The 27,783-nt window shown below is 37.4% G+C and overlaps 2 protein-coding genes across 8 annotated transcripts in view; both read left to right on the forward strand.

Moving 5' to 3' along the window:
- Positions 1 to 99: 99 nt before the first annotated feature.
- Positions 100 to 6,659, forward strand: LOC124389946 (tryptophan--tRNA ligase, cytoplasmic-like). Its single transcript, XM_046855554.1, has 11 exons — positions 100 to 257; positions 2,129 to 2,253; positions 2,332 to 2,542; positions 2,833 to 2,941; positions 3,034 to 3,153; positions 3,798 to 3,980; positions 4,165 to 4,265; positions 4,364 to 4,476; positions 5,708 to 5,881; positions 5,996 to 6,136; positions 6,243 to 6,659. Exons 2-11 carry the CDS (start codon positions 2,140 to 2,142, stop codon positions 6,399 to 6,401), a joined length of 1,425 nt encoding a protein of 474 aa, XP_046711510.1. The 5' UTR covers positions 100 to 257; positions 2,129 to 2,139; the 3' UTR covers positions 6,402 to 6,659.
- A 1,452-nt stretch (positions 6,660 to 8,111) lies between these two features.
- LOC124390162 (gephyrin-like) overlaps positions 8,112 to 27,783 on the forward strand; it is a 36,848-nt gene continuing 17,176 nt past the window's right edge. The window contains exons 1-11 of one of the 7 annotated variants that reach the window (XM_046855931.1): positions 8,118 to 8,377; positions 13,619 to 13,697; positions 15,465 to 15,522; positions 15,661 to 15,753; positions 16,973 to 17,067; positions 17,147 to 17,213; positions 18,090 to 18,362; positions 18,633 to 18,746; positions 20,622 to 20,753; positions 24,742 to 24,816; positions 27,562 to 27,604. In XM_046855931.1, coding sequence (XP_046711887.1) covers positions 8,314 to 8,377; positions 13,619 to 13,697; positions 15,465 to 15,522; positions 15,661 to 15,753; positions 16,973 to 17,067; positions 17,147 to 17,213; positions 18,090 to 18,362; positions 18,633 to 18,746; positions 20,622 to 20,753; positions 24,742 to 24,816; positions 27,562 to 27,604 — 1,093 coding nt within the window. In that variant the 5' untranslated portion in view covers positions 8,118 to 8,313. Of the gene's footprint in view, positions 8,378 to 13,618; positions 13,698 to 15,464; positions 15,523 to 15,660; positions 15,754 to 16,972; positions 17,068 to 17,146; positions 17,214 to 18,089; positions 18,363 to 18,632; positions 18,747 to 20,621; positions 20,754 to 24,741; positions 24,817 to 27,561; positions 27,605 to 27,783 lie in introns of all 7 variants that reach the window. The other 6 variants (XM_046855935.1, XM_046855933.1, XM_046855938.1 and 3 more) reach the window with 6 other exon arrangements.

Here is a 27,783-nt window from a genome sequence, read left to right on the forward strand (position 1 = left end):
CAAATAGTCAGTATCTATCAGAAGTGTGGCATATATATACGTATATATATATTATGTTAAATATATTAGACGTAATTTTTAAACTTGTATTGTTTCCAATTGTTTTTTTTTTTTTTATCAATTCCGAGCATTTGTTCTAGTCCGGGTCATCCGGAACTATGTTTGCTGTCTGTGTTTCATTCGGAAACATTTTGCAATTACACTGAGGCTGAGAAATCTGATGCAAGTGAAAGCCGGCTATTTCAACAAACGCAACGGTACCATATTCATTTATAATTTTCTAAATGAACATTTACAATAGTTTATAGACGTTTAGTATTCAAAGTTAGCCACAATATCATAGTATATACAGCTGACTAGTAGTTAGTTATGGCAGGTGACCATATTTTGAATACACATGGTGCTCCGTTAAGGGTTAGTGTACTGTATTACCATGTAGAGCAGATGTTTTGTAAACATCATAAAAAAATATTGTTGCTTTAATTGGTTCATATTTTATTTGAAAAGCAGACAGAAGGGTGTATTAAATGTTAGCTCTCCCTCGCCTTGCACATTATGGTCATTGTTTTTTATTTTATTTACATAATTAATAAATAATCAGCTTTGAATAAACATCAGCAGACCAGAAATAAACAAAATGTCTAGGACAGTGGTTTACCAGGGGCACCAGAATGAATAAACACTATTCTAAATAGTAAGATTTATTTATTTGTGTCGCTCACACCAACGTGATCATTCCAATTTCTTGCCTAGTGTTTTGGCAGGGTTACCTTACAGCTGGCACCTTTACATAACACCTTACTAATACTAATAATTAACAGGCATTTTTAAATTTTGTCCTCTGTTTAAGCTCTCAAGCTTCATATCATGTTTATTCAGGGTTTTAATAAGGAAAGAATTAGTTTAGACGGATCTTATCTTTATCTCAGTTAATTATACATACACTGCAAGAATGGTAAAGAATTGTTAGTCATTAGACAGTTAGTCATTTTTACAGCCCTGACAAGTCAATGCTCTTAGGAAAGCATCAATTGGGGCATTTTATCTTTACCTTTACTGCAAGGTTTGAAAAGTCTCAGGAGTGTTAGGAGTTTTCATACATTGTTAAACAACAAACAGTAATTTTAGCTGCAATTTGTGAAAACTTGTTCATCGTTATTTAAGAGTACTTATTAAATAATCAGTTTAAATTATTTCCTGACATTCTATTATAAAAGCAACTTGGTACAAATGATGGCATCTGCCTGTGTGCAAAGAACCTTTGAAAACACTTTACTTGTAAACGATTTAGATTAAAACAGCGTATACACATCATAATAATACAAAACAATAAATTATTCTAGTTATTCAGGCCTAAAGGATATGTTGTAACACCATGACTATTGTGTAATAACATGTATACACATGAACCTTTTGGGTTCAGTGGCGAACATACACTATATAGACAAAAGGTTACGGATACAAATTTAGTAGCGGTCAACCGTTTAATCGGTTTTGCTGATTAATCAGCACCTGTAATTGATTTCCGCAACTATCGGCTATATTAAAATTCATACCTACAGTTTTTCCAGGTTGCGTCATATAGTATGAGAGCGGCCTCTAGTGGTGAATCACTCACACCACATGCTGTTTAATAGAAGTGTTTTAAAAAAATTTATTCATTTTGGCTAAACTTTTTATTTATTAGTTGTTGTTTCAGTTTGAACACATCTTTTATTTTTGTCGCTATTTAATAATATAATTAATATATTTGTATTTATTTTATTTAGCCCATTTTCCTTTTTTTTGTAATAAAATTCAGTGCTATTTTACAATGAGTGTTATGCATGTTTTATTATTATTATTTTATTTTATTCAATATCAATTTTAAAACAGTTGATTAATTGGTTATCGGCAAGTACGATCCAACCTAGCTATTGCTATCTCTAAATTCCAGTATCGTTTGGCCTGTGAAAGCTACAAGTTTTTGCATGGATTTACAATTTCAAAAAGAAGACACGTTATAACTTAAACACATCACTGAATTTTTTTATAAAACTAATATGTACTTAAACAGTGTGATTTACAATCAAAGCAGAAAAGCCACAGCTCTGGATGAACATTGAAATGTTTTTTTTCCTTTTAATAGAAGAGTAAAACATGGCAGACTGTCAGGAAGACACCGCTTGCAAACTGACCGCAATGCAGCTTTATGAGAAACTGACTCTGCAAGGAGACCAAGTACGAGCCTTAAAGTCAGAGAAAGCTGCTAAAGTAAGTAATCACTTTATTTGTAATAAATGTTTGGTAATTAAAATATTTTGTAATTACCGACGCCACATTGTCTTTCAGCCTGAGATCGATGCTGCTGTACAGCTGCTCTTGAAGCTGAAGGTTTGCTACAAAAAAAGCACAGGGCAGGATTACAAGGCTGGTTGTCCCCCCAATGACGACGTTTCTCAGAGCAATAATGGACCAGTTACAGAGGATGGAGACGACCAGGTGGACCCCTGGAACGTGTCCACGACCAGCGCCAAAGGAGTGGATTACGACAAGCTCATAGGTCAGTATTCATATCACAGTAAAGTTCTGATTTGTGACATATGCAACAATAAAAAAATTAGAAAAACATTTTTTAGAAAACTGTATGGAATCCTTGGAGTAGTGGGGGTAAAGCTCCAGTAGTGGTAGCAGTGCTGGGGCTTAAACCCCCAACGATAAACACCATTGCATCCAAATTGTTTTTGTATAAGAGGAATAAAAAAAGGGGACGTCGGTTTGCATTACACAGCTTTATCGCCAAACATCATACATCAGGAAAACAGGGCTTTTTTGTTTTGTTTTTGTTCACAGTGCGGTTCGGAAGCAGTAAGATCGACCAGGAGCTGATCGACAGAATAAGCCGAGTCACAGGGCAAACCCCTCACCGCTTCCTCCGCCGAGGAGTCTTCTTCTCTCACAGGTAACTCGTATTCTTTCCTTCTTTTCTGCCTGCCGCAGTGGTGCAGCATTTTCATGTTGTCTTTTTTTTATTTTATTATTTTTTTTATATAGAGATATGCATCAGGTCCTAGACGCCTTCGAGAACAAGAAGTCCTTCTTCTTATACACGGGCAGAGGACCTTCGTCAGAAGCAATGCATGTGGGCCACCTTATTCCATTCATCTTCACCAAGTGAGTCGGGTTTTGATTAATATCACCAGTACAAATAATGAGGATGTGCAGGCGATTAAAGTGACTTGAGCTGTTTTTTTTTTCCCTTCAAACCAACTTCCATGCTACTTAAGGAAGAAAACAGGGTGGGGCACGTTTGTCATTACAGGAAATCAATCTACAACATGGTAGACACGTAACAATGGCTATGTTGTTCAAAGCGCTGATGCTACTGCTGTTAGTCTTGTCAACACTGACCAGGGCTCAACCATATAGACGGTGATTGCCCTTAATCTGTACCACATACATTATTTATACTGTAACGTCATCAAACAGACAAAACGTGTGTGCACAGGGTCTTCATCATGCTGGAACAGGGTTGGGTCTCCTACTTCCAGTGAAAGGAAGTATAAAGATAGTCTCTGTAACAGTCGGGTGTCCGCAAACTTTGGATCAGAAATAAGTATGACAGGAGGATTGATCCTGAGAAGGTGGTGTTAATGTGAAACACCGAACCCCTCGTTTTAATGCCAACCTGGTTCTCAAGCACCTTAAAAAATAGAGAGGACTTCCCTCAAAAGACTTTTCTTATATATTTATATATAAATATTCATACAAGATTAATATTCCAAAAAGCTTTAAATTTTTTGTGCCTGTGCCTGTAGGTGGCTGCAGGATGTGTTCAACGTACCTTTGGTCATCCAGCTGACTGACGACGAGAAGTACCTGTGGAAGGACCTGTCACAGGAGCAATGCTACCGCTTCAGCGTGGAGAACGCCAAAGACATCATCGCCTGCGGATTTGACGTCAACAAGACCTTTATTTTCTCAGACCTCGACTATATCGGGTAAATTACAGTGTGTTGTATACTTAGTAGAAGTAGAAAAGGTTCGGCAGGCTGCTTTCAGTTCCCATGCATACCAAATGCAATCTATTATATTGCATATTGCATATATAGCTTTGATTTCAGCTTTGAGATTTGCGACTATAAAACTGTATTTGTATGTGTCTGTGGTGCGTTTTCTCCGCAGGTCGAGTCCAACGTTCTATAAAAACATGTTGAAAATACAGAAGCATGTAACTTTTAACCAGGTTAAAGGCATATTCGGATTCACAGACAGTGACTGCATCGGTAAGTCGCCCTGAACTATACTACTTGCTTCTGTGTCCGATATTTAAATGTGTTTCTTTCACACCAAATCTCTGTCTCTGTGCACTGTTTTTCTGAAGGAAAGATTAGTTTTCCTGCAATACAGGCAGCACCTTCCTTCAGCAATAGTTTTCCACAGATCTTTAATGGCAGGGCCGATTTGCAGTGTCTCATCCCCTGTGCTATTGACCAGGTTAGTGACCTTTTGGTTGTTGTGGGGTTTTTTTTTTTGAGGGTTGATTTATTTTTAGGGGTTGTTTTTCTTTTCACCAAAAACAGAACTGGCTTTATGCGGCCGCAATCACGCTTTTTTGCGATTTACTTTTCAGTGTTTTGAGCATAACCACACAAGCATACTCATACTCAGCTTGGTGTCTCCTTTTTTCTCGAGGCTCATTTTTTTCTCCCCCCTTTTCTTCTTCTTACTACAACAGAGTGTACTGATGAGTTCGATCTTTTGCTGAAACGATTCCTTCGAGTGACTCGGATAATTCAAATACAAAAAAAACGTTTAGATCATTTGACTACACACGGAGCATTGTGTTTCCCCACGGACCATTATTACTGGCGCACCGCCCACTAAACTCTCTAAACAGTAAACTCTAAACTGGAGCGCTCTGGACAGGTAAACACAGTAGACGCTGCGTGTTGAAAAATGGAGGAACGGGGAGAAAGCAGCAACTGGTGAGGAGAAGATTCAGGCTAAAGGAAACGGCATAAAGTTTTGGGATCATTTTAAACTAAAACATAAAGAAAACACCGTACAGTGCGTGTACCTTATATATTTTTTTATTTTTTTATTATTTGAGTAATTTGAAGTTGAAATTTTATTATTTATGTATTTGCATTTTGATGTTATAATTAATATGAATAAATTAATTGATTAATATAATTATATAATTAAGTAATAAATCAGTTTATTATTATTAACATTTGTGAACCTCCACAGTTTACATTTTTAACACAATTTTAAATAAAATGCCTGCTTGGTTAAATAATATGTAAAATATTATTTAAAATTATTTTATAATAATTTATACAAATATATATATATATATATATATATATATATATATATATATATAATTAATAATATAATAATTAATTTTCTAAAGATATGTTCTATTTATCTGTTCTACATATTTCAGCATACTTTAACAAATGGCTTCATTCATTCCATCCTTCATTCATTCATTCATTCATTCTCTTGATATGTCAGGATTTATTCCTTTTAAGAGAAATTCTTGAAGCTGGACATAAACCTCTAAATAATCCATGTGTACCATTACACCCCTAATATATAGTAATTTGTAGATATGCAAATGACTACAATTATCTAATAAATATGCATATTAGTCACCTAGCACCATATGGTGCCATATTGAGTACGATTTCCTCTGAAAATATATTTCTTTTCCAATCAGGACCCATATTTCCGCATGACGCGAGACGTTGCTCCCCGAATAGGTTACCCCAAGCCTGCTCTTCTGCACTCCACTTTTTTCCCCGCATTACAAGGTGCTCAGACCAAGATGAGTGCCAGTGACCCGAACTCTTCGATCTTCCTGACCGACACACCCAAACAGATCAAAACGAAGGTAGTGTTCCAGCCTTATTTTTCCCACTCACACACTCAGCCAGGCACTGTTTTTCTTTTACTGTCTTATCAAATAAAAAAATAGCATATTAACACCGTAACTCTGATAACACAGATCAACAAGCATGCCTTCTCTGGCGGGAAGGACACCATAGAAGAGCACAGGAAATATGGCGGAAACCCAGACCTTGATGTCTCGTTCATGTACTTGAGTTTCTTTCTCGAGGATGATGAAGAGCTGGAGAAAATACGACAGGTATATAAACACAGCACGGCGCACATTTCACTTTTTCTTTCATTTTAGGAAGCCAATATGTTTCTATTGTTCAAATTGTTACTGGTTTTTTTTGTTTTTCACTCAGGATTATACCAGCGGAGCTCTCCTGACAGGCGAGCTGAAGAAACGTCTCATAGAAACCCTCCAACCAATGATTGCAGCTCACCAAGAGAGACGCAAACACGTCACCGACGATATCGTAAAGCAGTTCATGACTCCACGGAAGCTAGAATTCAATTTTTAATATGACAAATGAAGTGGAACTGAGGGGGGAATGATGAGTTGTAGCTTGCCATTATATGTACGAAAAATGTTCTAGCTGCTTGTACAGAATCATAACATCCATCATGCGCCAGGACCATATGCTTTTGACCGTATGACCCTACGACAAGCGCAATGTCCAAATCGCCACAATCATCCGAACAACCACCGAGCATGATGTAGACATTTTCAATGCCATTTTATAGCTACTCCAATTCAGTAAAAGGTGTCTTGTTCACAAGTTGCGAATATGCATTGTTTGTTCTGATCCTGTACGATTGATGAAATCCATCTGGTATATTATCATGAGGCTGAGATCAGTGTGTACGTATGTTAATCTAGTTGTTTAAATCACACATAATATATTGACTAATCTTTAAATACATTATTAATAATTTAATAAATAAAAAGACCAATTTCAGGAAATGACATTTGTTTTAACAGAAAATACCACTAATCTCTTTTCTACCTCATCTGGAACACGGATATAGATCAAAATCATATCTGCAATGCAAAGAAAACATTTAGGAGTAATATACGAGGAGGTATTAAAAAGGCTCGAGACCTTTAGTTTTGTAACAGGCCAACAGATGGCAGCACAAGGCTGCATGCACAGTCACAGGAAGCACCAACCTTCATAAGTCAGTGTAGTAAAAGAGATCATCCTGTGTACATCTGAAGCTGTGCAACTGGTGCTATTCTGACCACATGCTTGCGATCTTATCTTGAACAGCAAGTTTCGAGACCGCAAATCTCCTCACGCGAGTTTCTTGCAGGAAACAACATGATCTCACTTTCGCACCCACTCTACACTACTCGCCCTCTGCCCGAAGATGAAGATTCAGGTCTCCGTTTTGACACCATTGCAGAGGTTCGGCACGAATTGCAGAAGATTCCTGACACGTTTTGAAAAGAAGACTTTCAGGACACATTGCAGAAGTGGCAGGAACAATGGGAGCGCTGTATTTATGGATTTTCTCCATCTCAACCCTCAGGGACCTTCATCTTATTGTACACAGATATTCTGTACATTTGTCAGCAGCTGTGTCCTCTATACACACACAACACAATCGATTAAAAAGCTCTGGTAAACAAGTGGAGTAAAGCTTGTATATAGTGTGTATGTGTTGGGTGGGTCTTTGTTAATGTTATAAAACCTGGTGCACATGCTTGGAGTGAAATACAGAGAAGTTAGTCGCCTGACAAGAACACAACAAAGTTCAAAGTTTACATATGCTTAAAGGGGGTTTATTATCACCGACATGCTTTTGCTTCACTCGAAAAATTGCACCAAGTAACTTCATTCAGTTTGCTAAGTTTTTTGACATGCCACATGTTTATACTGCCTTTTAACAGTGATTAGGCAAAGTTTCTGGGGCAGTGGCATCAAGTGATGTCACGTGATATCAGTATAATATCGAGAAAGCATCTTTTTACAGTGTTTTGGTCTGTCACATGTCTATGTTGTAGTTTTCAGTTATTTAATTGGTTATTAGTGTGTGATTGGCTGCTTCTGAGAACAGTAAAGCCCCGCCCACTGATATGCATGTTGATCTGTGATTATGCATGTTTTCCGGGTCACTGGTGTCACGGCGTCGATACATTTGAAGGCAAATACTTTTGTACTTTTACTCGAATGAAAGTTTAAATGGAGTTCTTTTACTGGAGTAATATCTTACCTAGTATATCTCTACTTTAACTCAAATACATGGTTTGTGTACTTCGTCCACTATTGGTCTTTAATCGAAATTAGTTATTTTCTTAGTTCGAGTCTCTCGTCGTTCGACTTCTCAGACCTGATTTGGTATCGCACGTTTCTCAAACCAGTCCATTAAGTTCGATTGGCTCGGCGCTCGACTTTTTTTTCCGTGAGCCTGGGAACACTTGGGAAGAACATGGCGTCCGACGGAACGGTTTTAACCAACCACGACCACCAAATACGAGTCGGGATATTAACAGGTAGGTGCGGAATGGCCTCTCATTGATCTATTTCATGTCCTTTGGTGGCGTGGGGTTTTTCCGTGGGGTTGTCACGGTTAATTGTAATAATTGCAGTCAGCGGTTGTATTTGCGGCTGTCAGTCTCCTGTGCAACCTGCTACCTTCCATCTGCATGAGTGCTGGAGGATGGATTTACCTCTCTCTCTCTCTCTCTCTCATTCATATACACACACAACATATATATATATATATATATATATATATATATATATATATATATATATATATATATATATATATATATATATATATATATATATATATATATAATGTGCGCGCATGTATGTTTGAATCCGCCATAGTGGGGGCCTTACTGCAATAAAAAAAAATTAAGCCTGACTACTTATTTTAATTTCCTTATTTTACAGGATGTAATGTCCTTGGGAAATGTAGATGGATGCTTTTGCACCTGATGGGAAAAGACGCTCATATGCACGCATACACACGCACACACACGCGCACAGAATGCAAATGTAAAGGGAGTCACGTGGCCAGCGAGGCTCCGGCGGCCTCCACCGCGCAGGCGCGAGATTTAGCTCCGCGCTATTTACCTGCTTTTATTTGTGGGTCTTTCCCAAACTTTAATCACAAAGCTGAAGGCACACAAGTGTATATGTTGTCTTTCAAATGCATTAGCATTAAAATTTCCCTTCACCTGAACTAGGAGCCTGTTCCAGCATGACAATGCCCTTGTGCACAAAGGAAAATCCATGAAGATATGCTTTGCATGGGTTAGAGTGGAAGATCTCCTGCTAGAGAGCTCTAATCTCAATCCTATTGAACACAATTAGGATTAATTTGAACACTGATTGCACCCCACAGCTCCTCACCTCCATCAGTACCTGACTTTACTAACATCCTTGTGTCTGAATGAACACAAATTTCCACAAGTACACTCAAAAATCTGGAGGAACATCTTTCCAGAAGAGTGGAGGGAATTATAAGAGAAAATTAGGACTAAATGTGGAATATGTAGCTCCAAAAGCACATACCATACTTGTGACCAGGTGTCCGCAAACGTTTGGCAATATAGTGTATATATACATACATGAGTAGGTGTTAATCAGGCCCAGAATCTTTGCATATGGATTAACAGGGATTTAAAAGTGAAGCAGATTTGAACTTTATCTATCAATCAATCAATTGGTCGAACAGGTGGAACGTCTGCAAATATTTGTCCTGATTGGGAAAGATATATTTTCAGAGGAAATCGTGCTCAACATGGCACCAGAAGTTGGCGAGATGACATGGTCAATTCAACATTTTTCTAATTTATATATATATATATATATATATATATATATATATATATATATATATATATATATATATATATATAAAATAATATATTCGATGTTTGCTGATATTACTGATATCGATAGCTAGGTTGGATCCTACTTGCTGATAACTGATTGATGATTCAATCAAAAATGTTTTAAAAATAGATACTGGATAACAACAAACAACGCTTAAAATAAGTACTGAACTTTATTACATAAATAAAAATACATTAATGAATCATGAAAAAGTGAATTAAATATAATTATACAAATTATATTAATAAATGTTGAGGAAAATAAGACGCATTCAAACTGACACAAAAAGTAACACTTCAAATAAATAAAAACAGTTGCATCCAAAATTAATTAAAAAAAACTTCAAATAAACAGCATGTGGCGTCAGTAATTTGCCTTTAGAGGCCGCACTTGTACTGTATAACGCAACCCGGATAAACTATCTGTATTGACTTTAAGAGCTGTAGGGTACACAAAATTCATGGTTCAGTACGTTCCTCGGTTTTTAAGTCACGGTCCGATTAAAATTTGGTAAAGTTTGGGCGGAAGAAATGCAAAACAAAATGTTTTTTTTTTTTTAATCAACGCAGTTTATTATTATTAACATTTGTGAACATCAAAATAATTTTTTTTTTAAACAATTTTGAATAAAATGCCTGCTCGCTTAAATAATATATAAAATAATATTTTATAATTTTATAAAAATAAAATAGAATTAATCAACTTAATGCATTTTTTTTTCTTTATACTGATTAAATCGCATAATCAATAAAATTGCCACAAAATGAATTGATGAAATTAAATTAATATAAAAATTTAATTGAATAGTTTAATGAACAAATGCACTCAACAAAGCTTATTATGTAAAGAGAAAGAAATAATGCAGCTTTTTTTTTTGCCACCGATTTTTGTTTTGTTTTTTTATACATAATATAATATCCTATTCCACATGAAGTTTAACATTTGCTTTTATAAAAAGGCCAGTCTTATGGGAAGATATTCCACTAGATTTTGGAGCCTGTTTGTGCAGATTTGTGCTCATTCATCGCAGAGGGCATTAGTAAAAGTAGGTACTGATATAGATGAGGTGACGTGGCCTGGGGTGCAGTCAGCATTCCAATCCAAAATGTGTTCAATAGGGTTAAGCTCATAGCACGTCACTCAAAGTCTTCCAGTCCAACCCATGAACACCATATCTTCATAAAACTGTGCAAAGGGGCATTGTCATGGTGGAACAGGTTTTCTGTGTGAAAAGCTAAGTACACTTTGTGAGTCAATAGATCGTAGGACCACTTTCAGCAGTAATATCTTGAAGCAATCATGTTTTGTAGGATTTTCTAAATCTTTCCCAAGTTTTTGACTCTTCTTCCCTTTATTGCTTCAGTTATTTGAAGTTTGTTTATGCCATTTGTTTATGCACATCTCTCTTAAGTTCCTGCCACAGCATTTCTTTTAGGTTGAGGTCTGGACTTTGACTGGACAATTGCAAAACCTTGATTTTGTTCTTTTCAGCTGTTCTGTTGTGGATTTGCTGGTGTGCTTGGCATTATTGTCCTATTGCATGACTCAGTGACTTGGCCAAGCATTAGCTGTTGGACAGATGGCCTCATATTTGACTTTGGAATACTTTGCTATACAGAGAAGTTCATATTCAGTTAACCCGACTGAAAGGGGCCCAGGTCCCTCGGTGGCGAAACAAACCCAAATGATCAAGCCTCCATCTCTGTGCTTGACAAAGTTTGTGCTGATATCCTGAGTTGGTTTTTTGCCAACATCGCCCTATGCATTATGGCCAAACATCTCCACATGGTCTCATTTGCAGGAAGGACATTGTGTCAGGAGTCTTGTGGTTTGTTCAGATGCAACTTTGCAAAACTATGCCATGCTGCCATTTTCTTTTCATAGATTAGAGAGATTTGTGTATCATGATATGCTAACCTTTTTTTGTGCAATTTCTCTAAACATTGCATTTTCTTACCTTGGGTTAAATTTGCTGGGACGTCTACTCAGGAAAATTAGCAACTGTCTTGAGTGCTTTCCATTTGTAAATTATCTTTCTCACTGAAGACCTTTAAATTGTTTGGAAATGGCCTTATAACCCTTCCTAGATTAATGGGCAGCAACATTTGCTTTTTCTAAGGTAATTGCTGATCCTTGGTGTTGTGTTAACACAACTGCTAAAACTTGGGCTTTTAATTAGGAGCATTTGATTAGCAGCTCCTGGCTGCTTCTTAGCCTTTTAATTAGCCGTAAGTTTGTGCTTACATTTTCATACACCTTTTTTACATTTTTGCGGGATTTTCTGAAAAATAAACAATGACCCTGTGTCATGGGATATTGTGCATCTGAGGTTGTATTTAAAGACCGGATAACATTTATGTTCTGATAATTGATACCATTAAATTAAAACAACTAAGAATGTTATATATAGTTGTGATGTTTAAACAACTATATACAGTGCCTATAGACAGTCATCATACCGTGTGAAAATAATTACCATGTTACATTATACATGAAAATAAAATTAGTCTACATTTTTTGAGTGGTATGAACACATTACAGTATAATTATCATAATTATTAAAGTGAAAATTAACAGTTTGACATTCTGGAGGATAAATAAAAATGAATATGTGGCTAAACCTAGTTTGGTGAAGCGATCAGCCTCTTAGAGTATACCATTACAACCTTTCTCAGGTGCAACCAATCAAATTCAAGATCAAACACCAGACTAATGTGATGTCACCTGACATCAATTGTAGTGGTTTTGGTTAAAACCAGCTGTTTCTTGAAGATTCCACTGTTATTAGCGCACGGTACTGCAAAGAATTCGCCACAGTTGGGAAAGTGGTTTCAAAAGGCCTCTGGGATTAAGTTGTAGAAAGGCACAAGTTAGGAGAGGGCTGCAAAAAAGCTAAGTAATAGCATAGTAATGTGCAAAGCATCACTAATTTATGGAAAGCGTATGGTACCACCAACATATTGCCTAGATCAGGTCATCCATCCAAACTGGATGATCGAGCCAGGAGGACATTGATCAGAGAAGCTCTTAAGAGCCTAGAGGAAACTTTGAAGGATTTGCAAGGCTGTATGGCTGGAACTGGTCGGACTGTGCATTTGGCAACTATCTCACAAGATTTACACAAAGCTGGCCTTTATGGCAAGAAAGAAGCCTTTCCTCAAAAAGTGCCCCACACAGTCTAGTTTGGATTATGCAAAAACCCACCTGGAAGACTACCATACTATCTGGCAAAAGGTGAGACCAGAATGAACCTTTTTGGACTGAATTCCAAGTGCTATGTTTGTCTTAAACCAAACACAGCATACCACACACTACAAAAAACATACCGTACCTACTGTGAAGCATGGTGGTGGCATCATTATGCTGTGGGGATGTTTCTCTCCAGAGGCAATTGGTGAGAATTGAAGAGACAATGGATGCTGCCAAGTACATCGCAGATCTTGAGGAAAACCTGCATCCCTCTGCACACGACAACGATCCTCAGCATACCGCAATAAAAAACAATGTAATTGGCTTATGGATAGGAGGGTAAATGTCTTTGAGTCCCAGAGCCATGACCTATACTTGATAGAAGATCTCTGGATGGACTTAAAGAAAGAAGTCCATTTCTGCTTAACACAGCTTGAGCAATTTTGCAAAAAAAAATAGGCTTTTTTCTTTCATAAGTTTGATGTTTTAAGGCAAAATGTTGTGAATAAAGCACATTTTTTTGTGTTTTGATATTTCTTTTATTTTATAGGGGTACAAAGATTTTTGTGTTGGTACTGTGTATATATAATGTGTACCTGTAAAATGTATAAATGATTGTTTAGCTATATTTGACTTACTTTCTCATTGTCTTTTGACCCTATAACCCCTTCCTCCCACCCCCTCCTACCTCACAGTAAGCGACAGCTGTTTCAGAAACCTTGCCGAAGACCGGAGTGGAATCAACCTTAAAGATCTCATTCATGACCCATCCTTGTGAGTACACTTTGAGTATTATTGTGTGCAGACATGGACAGGATAGTACCATGATTTCTGGCTAGCCCAAGTAGAATTAATAAAAAAAATTTTAATGTATTTTATCCATAGAATAATTTGGGGCTACAGCCCAGTAGTTACTTATACAGTGGTCCCCGGGTTATCGAACGGCTCGGATATCGAACATTCCGGTTAGCGAACGGTTTTCCGAACGAAATTTGGGTCCGGTGATGGAATAAAGTTCCAGTTATCGAACGCCACCCACGCTGCCCAACCCAGCGCAAGGGGAAGAAACTGCTTCCGCTTCAACCATCGCTGAGTAAGCATCTATCGCAGCTTCTGTTTGTGAACAATATTAGTAATATTTAGCGGTAAGTACAGTAATAATTTTGTTTCTTACTCTTGTAAAGGTGTTAATTTATACTTTTACCGAGCCAACACAAAATACCCGCAGAGATCGGGATAATCCGGCAAAAGGCAGTCCATAAATAATATCCACGGTGCTTTACGGAGGATGCCTGATTGCGATGAGCTCAATGTGGGCGGGGCACGCATGAGCGAAGGAACAGGGCATTCCCTGAAGCACCGAGGTATGACAGCCACCGAAGGGGGCGTGGCAGGGGGGATTCCTGACAGTATTAATACGGCTAAAAACAGGAAAAAAAATTTAATTCTTGGGTATTGGTGGAGTTCGGGAACGGATTAATTGTTTTTCCATTATTTCTTATGGGATAATTAGGTCCGGTTTTTGAACATTTCGGATTTCGAACGGTTTTAAGGGACGAATTAAGTTCGATAACCGGGGGACCACTGTACCTAAATAAGTCTGACTATACTTGCTGTAATGCAATACAAAACTGTTTTCCCAGTGTGGTTTAAAATTCGGCGAGAGGTTGATCGATACCAATAGCTAGGTTGGCTCGTACTTGCTGATAACCGATGAATCAACTGATATAGTTTTTAAAATGGATACTGGATAAAAAAAAGAAAAAAAAACACTATGGAAAACAGTAATGAAAAAAAAATCATAAAAATTTATTAAATTGCTTATTTTAATATATATTGAATAAAAGATCAAATTAAATAAATTCAATCTGAAACAAAAGGTAACACTCCAAGTAAAAAAAACCTTACACCTAAAATCAATTAAAAAGACACTTGAAATAAACAATACGCCTTAAGAGGCCACTCTCGTACTGTATAACGCAACCTGGAAAAACTATCAGCATTTTTGCCAGCAATCAACTATTGGTGGCAAAACTAATCAATCGTACGACCTCTAGCTACCATTTGCAGTCAGTGGTCTTTTAAACATGTGCGTATTAAAGCACCATGGAAGTTTATTTCAGCACAGTATTTTTTAATTTTGTGGTGAAAGCATTATGATTGCATCTGACATCCGTTTTCTCATCTGTTTCAGATTTTTGTTAGCATATTTCTAGAAAGAGTTGTTCAATGATTGCAGGGTTTAAGTTTTTGCAACTCGCAGATGAGCTAGTTAAGAATCTAGCCAATCTGTAGGTCAATGCAAGGTCAAACGTCTGAAAAAGGAATTTTATAACAATGCTTCTTAGTCCTTCCTGTGCTTCTTCTATGCTTCTTTCCTGTTTGAAAAGTATTTGAGGGTGTACTAATTAGTTACAAAAGGTGACCGTGACATGGTGTAATTATTTGATTTTCTAAACCTCAGCGATGCATCACCGTGGTTTCGCTGCGGGTGCTGAGGCATTTACTTGTATGCGCCGTCTATTTTTCTGTGTTCCACAGACTTGGAGGGATAATATCTGCATACAAAATAGTACCTGATGAGATAGATGAAATCAAGGTAAATATTTTGCTGTTTCCTCTGCACACATGTGAACACTGACTGTTTCTTCCCCATAGCATTGCAAAGTTAAGACATTATGATTCCCTTTATCTAGGATGCAGTTTTTTTGGTAACTGTGTGTGTATGTGTCTGTAGGAGACTTTGGTGGACTGGTGTGATGAAAAAGAGCTTAACCTTATCTTGACCACCGGTGGAACCGGATTTGCTCCTCGTGATGTTACACCAGAGGTACTTTAACTAGTTCATTCCAGTCCATGTTTATGCAGATGAATGTAGAAATCAGCAAAAGTATGCGTACACTATATGAACAAAAATATTGAGACACCAGCCATATGTGGTTCTTCCTTAAACTTTCACCACAAGGTTGGAGGCACCCATTTGTATAGGTTGTCTACGGACGCAGTGGCATTCAGTTTTCTTTTCACTTCAACTAGGAGACCCAAATGTGTTCCAGAATGAATATAAACCCTATGCACAAAGCCAGCTCTAAGAACAAAGGGTTTACATGTGTTAGACTAGAGGATCTTGAGTCCTTGAACTCCAAGTGCTATACTTGGCAAAAATCAAATACAGCACACCAAACACTGTACCATACCTACTTTAAAGCATGGTGGTGGCAGTATACTGTTCTGGGGATGTTTCTCTTCAGCAGGGACTGGACTTACCCGCGTCCCTCTGTTATGCCAGGCTCACACTTTGCGATTTTCTTTATAGTCCTTTGCGATTGTTGCTTGTGAGACTGTGGGACAGTCAAAAACTGACACACACAAGAAAAAGACCCATCCGAAATGTTTACGTCATTGATTTGTGAATGTTCAGTCCTGCGTTCTCTCGCTAACCGTAACTAAACTAAAACTATCTGTAGCTTTCATTTTGTTCATGACACTCCTTGATAATAAAAGTGTCATACAAACACTCCTTTTCCCTCCATAACTCAACAAGGTTCTCTTTTCGCTGTACTGTCCACCTGACTCGTATTGGTTCTTGGATTGACTGTCATCGTAGGAGCAGTTAAAGTGCAGGAAAATGTCTGAAACTTCTGACAGTGGCAGAATTTCATCAGAGGAAAATAATGATTGCAATAGGGTTCCTACGCATTTTGGAAAAATATTTTAAAAGTATGGAGTTTGATTTTAATGATTTTCAGGTCTAGATTAGTATGGAAAACTGAGAACACTGAAACACTGATTATTGAAAAAATGAGCGAACACCTTTTAATTGAACTGGAATGCTGATAAACCTCTGTCTGTATAGTTTGTAAATGTTTGCACATGTATTTTAGCCATTATGAGAACTGCAGAGGTCAAACAAAGATATTCCCTCAAATAGGATTTTTGATGATTGTCTTGCTAATCTTGACTTAATTTTCAGTAAAACTTCCCTCAAATGCCAGAACTATATTTTTTATTTATTTATTTATTTTCTTTCTTCTGTCACTAATTTCCAGGCCACGAGGGAAGTGATCGAGCGTGAAGCTCCAGGGATGGCTCTCGCCATGCTTATGGGCTCCTTAAACGTCACACCTCTCGGCATGCTTTCCAGGTGAACATGTACACACAAACACGCTCACACATATTTCTGTCAGCTTTGTGTTAATCACCTTCACCTACACTCTCTCTAGACCTGTATGCGGCATCAGAGGCAAAACGCTTATCATTAATCTGCCTGGAAGCAAGAAAGGCTCACAGGTACGGCTGTGTGTGTGAAAAAACAAGAACTTTTTAGGCATTTTTTTATATCATTTTTTTTTTCAGGAAAACTTGAGGTTGAGTTGAAATGGAGTTTTTGATACATAGACTTCACGAAAGCATTCATCCCTCTATATCTTGCTGAGCTTTGTCTTCATTGATTGTTTCAATTTACAATTATTAGACCCGATTTGGGTAATACAGAAGTTTTTTTTACATTTAATATAAAATTTTTCGCAATAAAATAGTTTATTTATTCATACATGAATTCATTCCTTCTATTCCTCATTTATTCACTCCCTCGATATGCGGAATTGTCAGAATTTTCTCCTTTTAAAAAGGATTCTTGAAGCAAATGACATAAAACGCAAAAGAATCCGTATCGCAAGACTGCCGTTAAAAAGTCGCCATTGACAGGAAGTGGCAGCGATTTCGCACGGATTTTCATACGGATGGAGTAGCCATGGTTACACTGCACTCAAAATTGCGAGGCAGAGACTAAAAGAAACTTGCGGTCCACCGCTGAATAAGATTAGATTTTAACTGTGTTCCGCATGTAAAACAAGAATCTCCTTCGGTTCACATGTGCGCCATACCGAAAGTCTTGTAACTTTTAGGCGTGATTATGGCTGCCAATGATTTCACCTCTGCATCTGCCTCGATGGACTGTGATATTCTGTAATTGCTGTCACATGTGCCAGGGGGTCGGCAGTGGTGTAGTGACACTCCGGTTGCCATCTGTATATTAACAGGAAGGTTCATTTGTTGATTTGTTAAAAAATAAAACAAGGTTATCACAGAGACTGGTATAAATGTCTACTTGTTCAGCTGAAGTGAATTCTAAATAAGTAACTACAATACTACCTTTCTCTCCAGGAGTGTTTCCAGTTCATCATGCCTGCCCTGCCTCATGCCATTGACCTTCTGCGTGACGCTATAGTAAAAGTAAAGGAGGTTCACAATGCTCTGGAGGACCTGCCCTCACCCCCACCTCCTCTTTCACCTCTCCCCGTCACCAGCCCTCACAAGCATACTGAGGACAAGAGCATTCAGTGCGAGGAAGAAGAGGAGGAAAAGAAGGACAGCGGAGTTGCCTCGACCGAGGACAGCGGCTCCTCTCATATCACAGCAGCTGCCATCGCTGCAAAGGTGGGTAGGTTTGATGTCTAGTGCAAACCACAAAAGTAAGACCAGTCCTGTTTGGCGTGCCTATTAAATCAAGTTCAAATGCTAGTTTAGTGCAATTAAAAAAAAATATATTAATATGTTGATCGTTACCTAAATTAGTTTCCGTTGATTCCACGAGACTGGTCAAAGCATTAACTCCATCGTCCCCCTCCCCCCTCTGTGATCGAGCATTTGTCTTTGATGATCCTTTCTGTGCATATGATTGTGTGTCTATGCCATGTTCATCATCAGAGTGTGTTCCATCCCACCCATGCTGTTGTCATGGCCAAAGGGGGGCAACCGTTGACTTGCTTCGTCCCTCCCACCACCCTTCCCTCTCATTTCACCTGCTCCTGTGGAGACAAGGTAGGTAACACCTGTTTATATACACACACACATCAGAATCAATATGTAATGTTATATATATATATATATATATATATATATATATATATATATATATATATATATAAATAATAAAATAAATAAAATAATATTCTCATACGTTTTCTTTTTTTTTTCAACAGTGAACATGATCTAAATTATTTATTTATTTATCAGTATCAATACTCATTACTCTTATTTTAACAGATAGAAGTTATCACTCAGGCTTTATCTGGCCTGAGTGCATTTACGGCATTTGACAGATGCCCTTATCTGAGCGACATACATTTATCTCATTCACACAACTGAGCATCTATGGGGTTAAGGGCGTCGCTCAGGGGCCCAGGTGTGGCAGCTTGTTGTGGCTGGATCCGAAGGTCTTGAGTTCAAATCCTAAAGTCATAAAATTGGGAATTAAATTTGCTGTCACGATGTCTTAAGCTTCAAGTAATAATTTTTTTTGTTTAAACCAGTGGTGGACAGTGAGGAAGTAAATGTAATTTGTATCTTTACTTGAGTAGCTTTTTCACATATCTGTTCTTTACTGAAGTTTTTACAGTTGGGGAGACTTTAACTTCACTACATTTCAAAGTCAAATACCGTAATTTTTACTCAAATACATTTTGTGAAACTTAACTGGTCAATATCGCAGCAAGCCACCAATCAGGGTCGAGCGTGAACTCGGGGGCATTTACTCCACACGAACATACAGTTCAGCGTCAGCTCAGCAGCAAGCAGGACATTTTGAGAGGAATAAATGATGGAAGAAACTCCTGACTCAAACTTGCCACATCACCCGTACCCTCATTTGTGCATTTTATTTTTAAGTAGTTAAGAAGGTATTGGGCTCATAATAATTGTAATAAATGTCAGTGTTTGACTTATTAATGTCATTTTATTAATAGATTGTTGTGTTAATAGTAACAGCGTCTTTTCAAAAAGAGACACTTTTACTGGAGTAATATTTTACCTTTATATATACCTTTCATGAGAATGAAATTTTTGGGGTCTGTGGGTTGCCAGATTAAAAAAAGGATTGGCATTCAATTATAAATGGTTATGTACTTTTCATTTGCATGAAAACTCTTGTTTCCTATAAATTCCGCTCATTAAAAAACTCTGTGGTCTTTCACCGGTGATGAAAAGGTTTACAGTTATGGCGTTTGGCAGACGCTCTTATTTAGAATCCATTGGATAATAAATTGGAAAATTGGGAGAAATTAGTTAGAAAGCAATTATTATTATTATTATTTTTTTTATTTAAAGAATTTATGAACCTCTGGCAGAAGTAGGTCGTTTAGACGTCGCTTGAAGAATGCTAGTGATTCCGTTGTTCGGATTTCAAGTGGATGTTCGTCCCATAGCCTGGAAGCAGTCTAGAAACATGTCTTTACTGGTGGGACCATTCAAGCATTGCTCGATGATCTGAAGCAGCATGATGCGTTGTTGGGTGAGATACGTGATGAAAGGTAGTGGGGTGCTGGGCTGTTTTTGGCTTTTTCAGGAAAGCATCAGGGTTTTAATCTGCAGTCTTTACAAGTTTATGTTAAATTCACAGCTATCTCCTCTGTCACTCTCAATATATTAACACACTATGCCACACACTGTATAATCTGCAAACACAGTGAACAGCATGTGTGTACCGTAGATATTTTGGTAGATAAATATATAATATAGGTGGATGGATGGATTGCAAAGATGGATGGATGGTTGGATGAATGAATGGTTGGATGGATGGATGGACGGACGGACGGACGGACATTACATTGCGGTTTTCTGTGAAAAGAAACCAGACCGACTCGTGAATAAATGTCCTTCCTGCTACAACTTTTAAACTTAATTTTTTTTCCCCCACAGATTCCGGATGCCATCATTTCCCGTGGAGTGCAGGTCTTGCCGCGGGACACGGCTTCTCTCAGCACTACGCCCTCAGAGTCTCCCCGTGTTCAACAGTCCCGCCTGTCCACTGCCTCCTGCCCCACTCCTAAAGTAAGATTCTTCCCCTTTTAATCAACTTTCTTTCTCTCTTTGACTTTATCTCTCTTGCCCCTGCTTTTCATTGACTGCAACCCATTCCAGCAGCTGAAGCTCCATGCATTGAGAAATTGTCTTGCTATTATCTGCTTTAGGTTTTTGGTTGACTGAACCCTTGTTTAAAAACAAAAGCTGGCTCTTAATAATTTCTTGTGTTTGCATTTGAGATATCTGGCATTTTCATTTTATTCAGAGCACTGTTTCAGTGTGGAGATTTTCTCTGCTTGGACAGACAGCTTACAGTACAAATGTAATTATAATTTTGGCAGGAGACTTGGAGCTGTTTTTAGAGACATTTTGCTCATATGATAAAGTTCATTTTATGTCTCTTTCACTGTTTTTTTTTCAGTCTTACTGATTTCCAGTGGCACTCTGTATTATAACGCAAAAGCAATCTTTACAAGGTTACGTTAAATTAACAGAATTAATCTCCTCTGTGACCCTCAATATATTTATAGATTATTTTAGTAATCAAGTATCCTACGTATATGTATATAAGAAGAATTAGTATAAGTGCTTTTTCTTTATTAAAGATATTAAAGCAATACTCAAAATACAAGAAATCAATTTCAAATGACGTTTAAAAAGGTAAACGCACTGTGCGGTGTTTTCTTCATCTTTTAGTTTAAAATGATCCCAAACTTTCTGTTGAGTTCGAATCTTCTCCTCTCCCTTTTGCTGTTTTCTCTCAGTTCCTCCATTTTTTTCATTCTGCAGCGTCTTCTGTGTTTACCTCTCTAGGGGTCTCATTTATAAACACCACCCTTTTTTATTGCTGTTTTTTTAAGAAACCTTTGCGTGGAAAGTGGCGTGCGCATGTTTTCAGCCTCGGCCTAATTTTGTGGATTCTTTTGGTGGCCAAGTCGAGTCAGGTAATGTTTAATACGAGCGTAGCTTGTGCTTTTTTTTTATTCTATGCTAATTCACATCAAATTGATCTAAAAGCCATAGGATGTTCTATCTATGTTCTATATTTTTCAGACAAATTTATGTTCCTTTTCTTTATATGCAACAAATTAGGTAAAAGACAAAGGACATTGAATGACTGTAATTAGGTTCTGTAGACTGATTAGACATTTTTGGCTCTAACAGAAGAACATATGTAAGATGGAGAACATCACCCCCACAATCAGACATGGACCTACATGCTTAATGGTTTGGGGTTATTTTGGAGCAGGGAAGGTTGGAGACCAATTCCAGGTGAAAAATACCAACATGGCAACCATACTTCAGCACCACGCAATTCCATCCGGACTGTGGCTAATGGAAAGCGACTTCCCCATACAACAAGACAATTACCTAAAGCGGACGTCCAAGCTCTGTAAGCGTTATCTAGAAAGCAAACAGTTGCCTGGAGTGTTATCTATCATACAATGGTCTGCCCAGTCACCACACCTAAATCCTGTTGAACTGCTCTGGGATGCATTGGATCACAAGAAAGAAACCTAGCACTAGTGAAGTTTTACACAAGGCATGGCAAAGTATTACAGCAGAATATTTGAAGAGACAAAAAAACCCATCTCATATATTTATATATTTGTTAGGTAAATTACCGATTTTGCATAGAAACAAAAGGAACATGCACGCGTCTCTCAAAAACCATTTGTTTCTACACTTTCCATAGAGATGCCCTCAATCCATCATAGGAGCATAAAGATCTCTCGGTCCGGCATTTTGACTTTTTCACCCATTTTTCCACCTTTTATTGATCAGTAGATGTTGCTATCTGTGAAAATATACTGTAAGATATAGTCTTCCCCTCTTCCTCTATCTTGGGTTGAATCCTTTCTCCTCTTCCCCTTTGCTGCCCAAATGCCTATTGATTTTAGCCCTTGTGTTAGTTGCTGCCCCCCTACACTGATTTAGGGTCATTTATGCGAGTGTAAAACTGAATTGTCTTCATTGTAGGAAAGCCAGTGAAGCTGATTTCATTACCACCTGTTTCATCATGTGTTCTTCATGTTTTCAATTATTATTGCTTTTTTACTGCTATGCCTTTGTGTTATCCTGCTAAACCCAATTTCTGTTCATGTCTATTGATTAGCCTTTTTTTTTTTTTTTTTTTTTAAAAGATCCACAAAAGCATGTTTTCCCATAAACACATTTACATTTACAATCATGGCATTTGGCTGTCGCCCTTTTGAGTAAAGGGCCCAGCAGTGGCAGCTTGGTGGTGCTGGGATTTTTATTTTTTGGTCACATGCACATTGCTGGAGAGTACGAATGTGTAGTGAAATGCTTCTGTTCAACATGAAATAGAAATAAGATATGAAGAAATAAATTTGAAAAAAAATAAAAGTATAATACAAGTATAATATAATAGTGTAATATAAAGTGTACTGTAAATTAAAAAAGGGATAAAAAAATATTTAATATTAATAAATAGATAATAATAAATACAGTTAATTATTAATGTAATTAATATTACTTTATATATTATAACAAAAATATCATTTATTATATAAACAAACTTGTGATCTTCCAATCCAAATGCCTGAACCACTGAGCTACCATTTCCCCATTTCTTTTTTTCTTCTTCACGTCTCATTCTCTCATTTTAAATTAAGTCTTTATTTTTTTTAACCCCCACAAAAAAAGCAAAATAATAATAATATAATAATACTGCAAAAATAATAATTTTTAAACATTTGTGCATAAACCGTTTGCTGAATACACTACAAGGACAAAGGTTTTAAATATTTACTTTACGAACATCCCATTTCACATTGAGTCCCAATTTGCTGCTCTAATAACCTTCAATTTTTGGGGAATATGTTCCACTAGATTGTGTTTGTGAAGATTTGTGGCTATTCAGTAACAAGGGTGTTAGTAAAGTCAGGTACTGATGTAGGTGAGGTGAGGAGGCCTGAGACGTTCCAGTTTATCTGAAAGGTGTTTAATAGAATAGAATGGAATTTGTGCACAGGTGTATTGTCATGCTGGAACAGGGATGGGTCTCCTAGTTCAAGTGAAGGGAAAACGAAATGCGAATGACCTCCATTATAATTGCGTGTCGCCAAGAATCACATATGGCTGGAAAAATCAGGTGTCCCAATTCTTTTGTCCTTATAGTGTATATATGAAATAGCAAACTGTACAACAGTGGTGCATAGCTTTCTGGTTGACTGTCTGTAGATAACTTCATTATATTATGCTGTTAATGTTTTCAGCTAGTTTTGGCAATTTCTATTCATTTAATACATTTTGAGCCACTTCAGTACGTTTCTTTCATCTGTACATCGGCAGAGCCGTAGCGCTGGTATGAGCGTATACGGTGTGTTTAATGCGTAATCTCTAGCTATAGGTAGGGATGAGAGAAACACTGGTCAACGGTGGAAAGTAATGAATTACATTTACTCACGTTACTGCGTTTGAGTAGTGTTTTTGTCTACTTTTTTTGTTTTTGAAGTATTGCACTTAACTACATTAAAAATCATTTCCATTACTGGAGTAAAAAGTAATAATAATATAAAAAATTTGCAAGGGTGGAAAAATCGCACCCCTGAATCTTCACCACATATTGATTGTTGGGCAAACGTGCTAAACTCACAGAAAAGAAAGAGGAAGATTGACAAGACAGATGCTGGTGATGTAGACCCAGCTGAAAGCAAAATGCTGTTGAATCAAAAGTTGTTCAATGTGTGCGCTCACTATCTGAAAAACAATGATTGAACATTGTAACAGATTTTTTATTTATTTTTTTAGGAACTGTAGTGTGGTTTTTTTTTTTTTGTATTTTGTTTTTGTTTTTTAATTAGTTACTTTTTACTTTTACTCGAGTAGATTTTTTTGACCGGTAACTTCCTGTGCTTAAGTAAAATTTCACTGAAGTATCAGTGCTTTTACTTAAGTAGAATATTAATCTTTCCACCTCTGCTGCTGGTCACTATGAGGGGTAATGTCAGCATCTGTACTGTGTGCGGTGTTGTGTGGCTTTCTCCAGGCATCACGGAGAGAGTTCAGGGCACACTTGGATGAGGTCATCTCACTCAAGTCAAGGTACTCTACCTTGGACCAGGTAAACCGCTCCACTCTCCTGTCTCTTTTTGCATTAAGATTTGTACACACACACGCGTGCGGATATATGGCGGATTTAAGTCGGAAATATATATACAGTGTGTGTGTGTAGTAAAAAAAAAAAAATAATATATATATATATATACACACACACACACGCACACAAATATTAGAGAGAAAGGGAGGAAGGTGTATGACAAATTATTTTACCATTACCATGTGGTGTTATTAAAGTGACACTGTGCTGTGCCTGTTAAGTGACCATTAGCAATTGTACAAAAAATTGTGCAACAAAGGAAAAGTGAGACAGAGAGAGAAGTCCAGGCGCTAGTTGCTAGGTGCTTTTGTGTTTGTTAGGATTTCTCTTCTTTTAAAACTGCTTGTTCACACCAAACCGCAGGTCCCAGAGACCCATAATTTGCTCAGTATTTAATATTTCACTACTCAAGCAAAAGCAATGACTATTTCTCATTTGTCTACAGTAAGACAGTGATCCTTAGCTGCTTATTCCTTGGGTTCTCACTAACAGAAACACTTGTGTTGCCACATCAATGATCAATTTGATCAATTTTAGTAGATTTGCTTGAACAGCTTTCAGACAGGTTTTACCTTAATTCCTGGCACCAAATCTGGACAATCAGCAGAGGTGCAAAAATGGGGAGTGCTGTAGAGGCACCGCAGATGGTGGTGGGGGGGAGCTACAGGTACTGTAGTGGATTTATTCTTGGCTCTGTGTAGGTGGGGGTGATACAGTAGGGTGTTTACAGACTCCTCCACTTTAACAAGGTACTATAGTGTGAAAGTCTTCAGGTTGTGAAACACCTCATTCTGCACTTTCTTGGCACCAGCAGGTGTCCCAATACTTTTGTTCATGTGGTGTAACTGTAGTTTTATGTCTCAGCCTTTTCTTTTTCCATTTCTTCCATCAATTTAAGCTGGAGGGCTATAGAGCCGATCTCAGCACTTAATATTCCTAATGTACAAAAAAGCATCTTTAATCTCATCTTTGCATTCGGAGCTTAAACTTCTAGCTTTTGATATTTTTTTTTTGTTTTTTCTGGTGTGCTTTTTTTACTCACTCTTTCTCCTCTCCAGACTCTGCCTTATCTGAAATGTGTTTGCCATTTGGCTATCAGACCCATTTGTGCATGTTCAATTTCGTTCTTTGGATTATTTTGGGTTTACGTTCTCTCCTATTTTGCATCTAATTTTGACAGTCACTTTTTTTTCTTTTTTATTAATCTCAGACATTTACAGTAAAATTTCATTTAATGTACTTGTTGAACAGCAATCTGGCCAATAGGCCAATATATGGCTGATCTAATACATAAGATTCTCTAATGTACAGCAAAAATATTTACTAGTTGACATTTGTACAAATGAAAAAAACTAATTTATTTCAGGAGCACCTCATCAGTTTTGTCTGCTAAAACATCTATAAAAAATATTTCTAAAATTTAAATAAACAAATGAGGTAACACTTCAGGGAAAGCCGTTTAGTGCTTTTCCTTGTCTTGTAACGTTTACCCACAGGGAATTTTTCTTTTCCGCCATCTATTAAAATGAAAAACAAAATGCAAACTATTGTTTAATTTGGTTTTTTTCAGTCACACAAATAATTACTGCTTCTTACTGCAGGTTAAAAATAACATTTATAACTAATGAACAAATTAATATTCAAAAAATATGTATAATGCATAGTTAACAATTCAGTTTCCGGCATTACAAATATCGGCCGATATATCGGTCTCGGCGATATACCACTCGACCACTAGTGAAAACTCTACTAACAATTCGACTTCACAAGAGCAAAACTTTGGTGAGTTTAGCAGTCATATGAAACTTCACCTCCAGCTTCGGGTTTTAGAGTACCGTATTTTCCAGACTATAAGCCGCTACTTTTTTCCCCACGCTTTGAACCCCGCAGCTTAAACAACGAAGCGGCTAATTTATGGATTTTTCCTGGGTTTTTCCCGGATTCACAAGTTTCAAGCCAAAAAAATGAGCCCCATAACATTAGACCAATGAAATTGCCGAACGGGTTCAGGTGAACCAATGAAACTCTTTATATTAAATCAGATGCGCTCCCACTGAATCGGGCCACCACATCATAAATATGGATGATGTTCCTCTGACGTTTGACCTGTTGCTCACTCGGACTGTCTACAGGAAATGCGAATCATTCGCCACGCTGAAAACAACGGGCATGAAAAAACGCACTTCATCTGTGTTCTGAGCTGCACGGCATCAGGAAAAAGCTTCACCGATGGTGATTTTTAAACGCACGACGATGCCAAAAGATAAACTCCCGAGAGAAATTGTTGTGAAAGAAAGAAGGAAGACAGTGAACAATGACTTTCTTGGTAGGCTACTGTTTAGATACAAGCCATGTAACAGACACTGTCTTTCGTTAAAGCCTGTGTAAAGTTCATTAGTTTTAATGTAGACAGTATAGACAGGTGCGGCTTATTTATGTTCAAAATAAAAATCTTTGAAAAATTCAGTGGGTGCGGCTTATATTTGGGTGCGCTTAATAGTCTGGAAATTATGATAGTTTTTCTGTAGCAACACCAGGGTGAAAACCATAATAAATGCGGAATTATTTGTCTTTAATAAAATTTGGTGTTGGTTACTGTGGCATGAGTGTTTAGATGACCAGGTCAGCCATGCAGCCATTCTGGACAGCAGGTTTTTATATTTTTCTTTATTTTATCCCCTTTCAGTTTTCCTTCCTCTTTGTCTGTAGGTGCAGTCACGGTGTGGCAGCAAAGAGAACATCCTCAGAGCAAGTGAGTGATGAGACACTGCATGCGTGTATGATCGGTCTTTTTCTTTTCTTCTCCTTACATTCTAATCTTGTGTTTCAGGTCAAATGAAAGCTATGGATAATGCAACTGCAACACTTTTCCTTACATGGCCAATCTTATTATTATAATTCTTCTTCTTACATTATATTCGGTTGTACCAC

This window comes from Silurus meridionalis, chromosome 8, assembly GCF_014805685.1.
Source record: "Silurus meridionalis isolate SWU-2019-XX chromosome 8, ASM1480568v1, whole genome shotgun sequence".
Classification (NCBI taxonomy): Eukaryota; Metazoa; Chordata; class Actinopteri; order Siluriformes; family Siluridae; genus Silurus; species Silurus meridionalis.

What these genes read in the sequence shown, in the direction of transcription:
- LOC124389946 (XM_046855554.1), top strand. Translation starts at nt 2,140, where the DNA reads ATGGCAGACTGTCAGGAAGACACCGCTTGCAAACTGACCGCAATGCAG. An exon ending in ATTCCATTCATCTTCACCAA is followed by an intron (nt 3,154 to 3,797) that starts GTGAGTCGGGTT and finishes CTGTGCCTGTAG; the next exon opens with GTGGCTGCAGGATGTGTTCA. An exon ending in AGCTGGAGAAAATACGACAG is followed by an intron (nt 6,137 to 6,242) that starts GTATATAAACAC and finishes TTTTTCACTCAG; the next exon opens with GATTATACCAGCGGAGCTCT.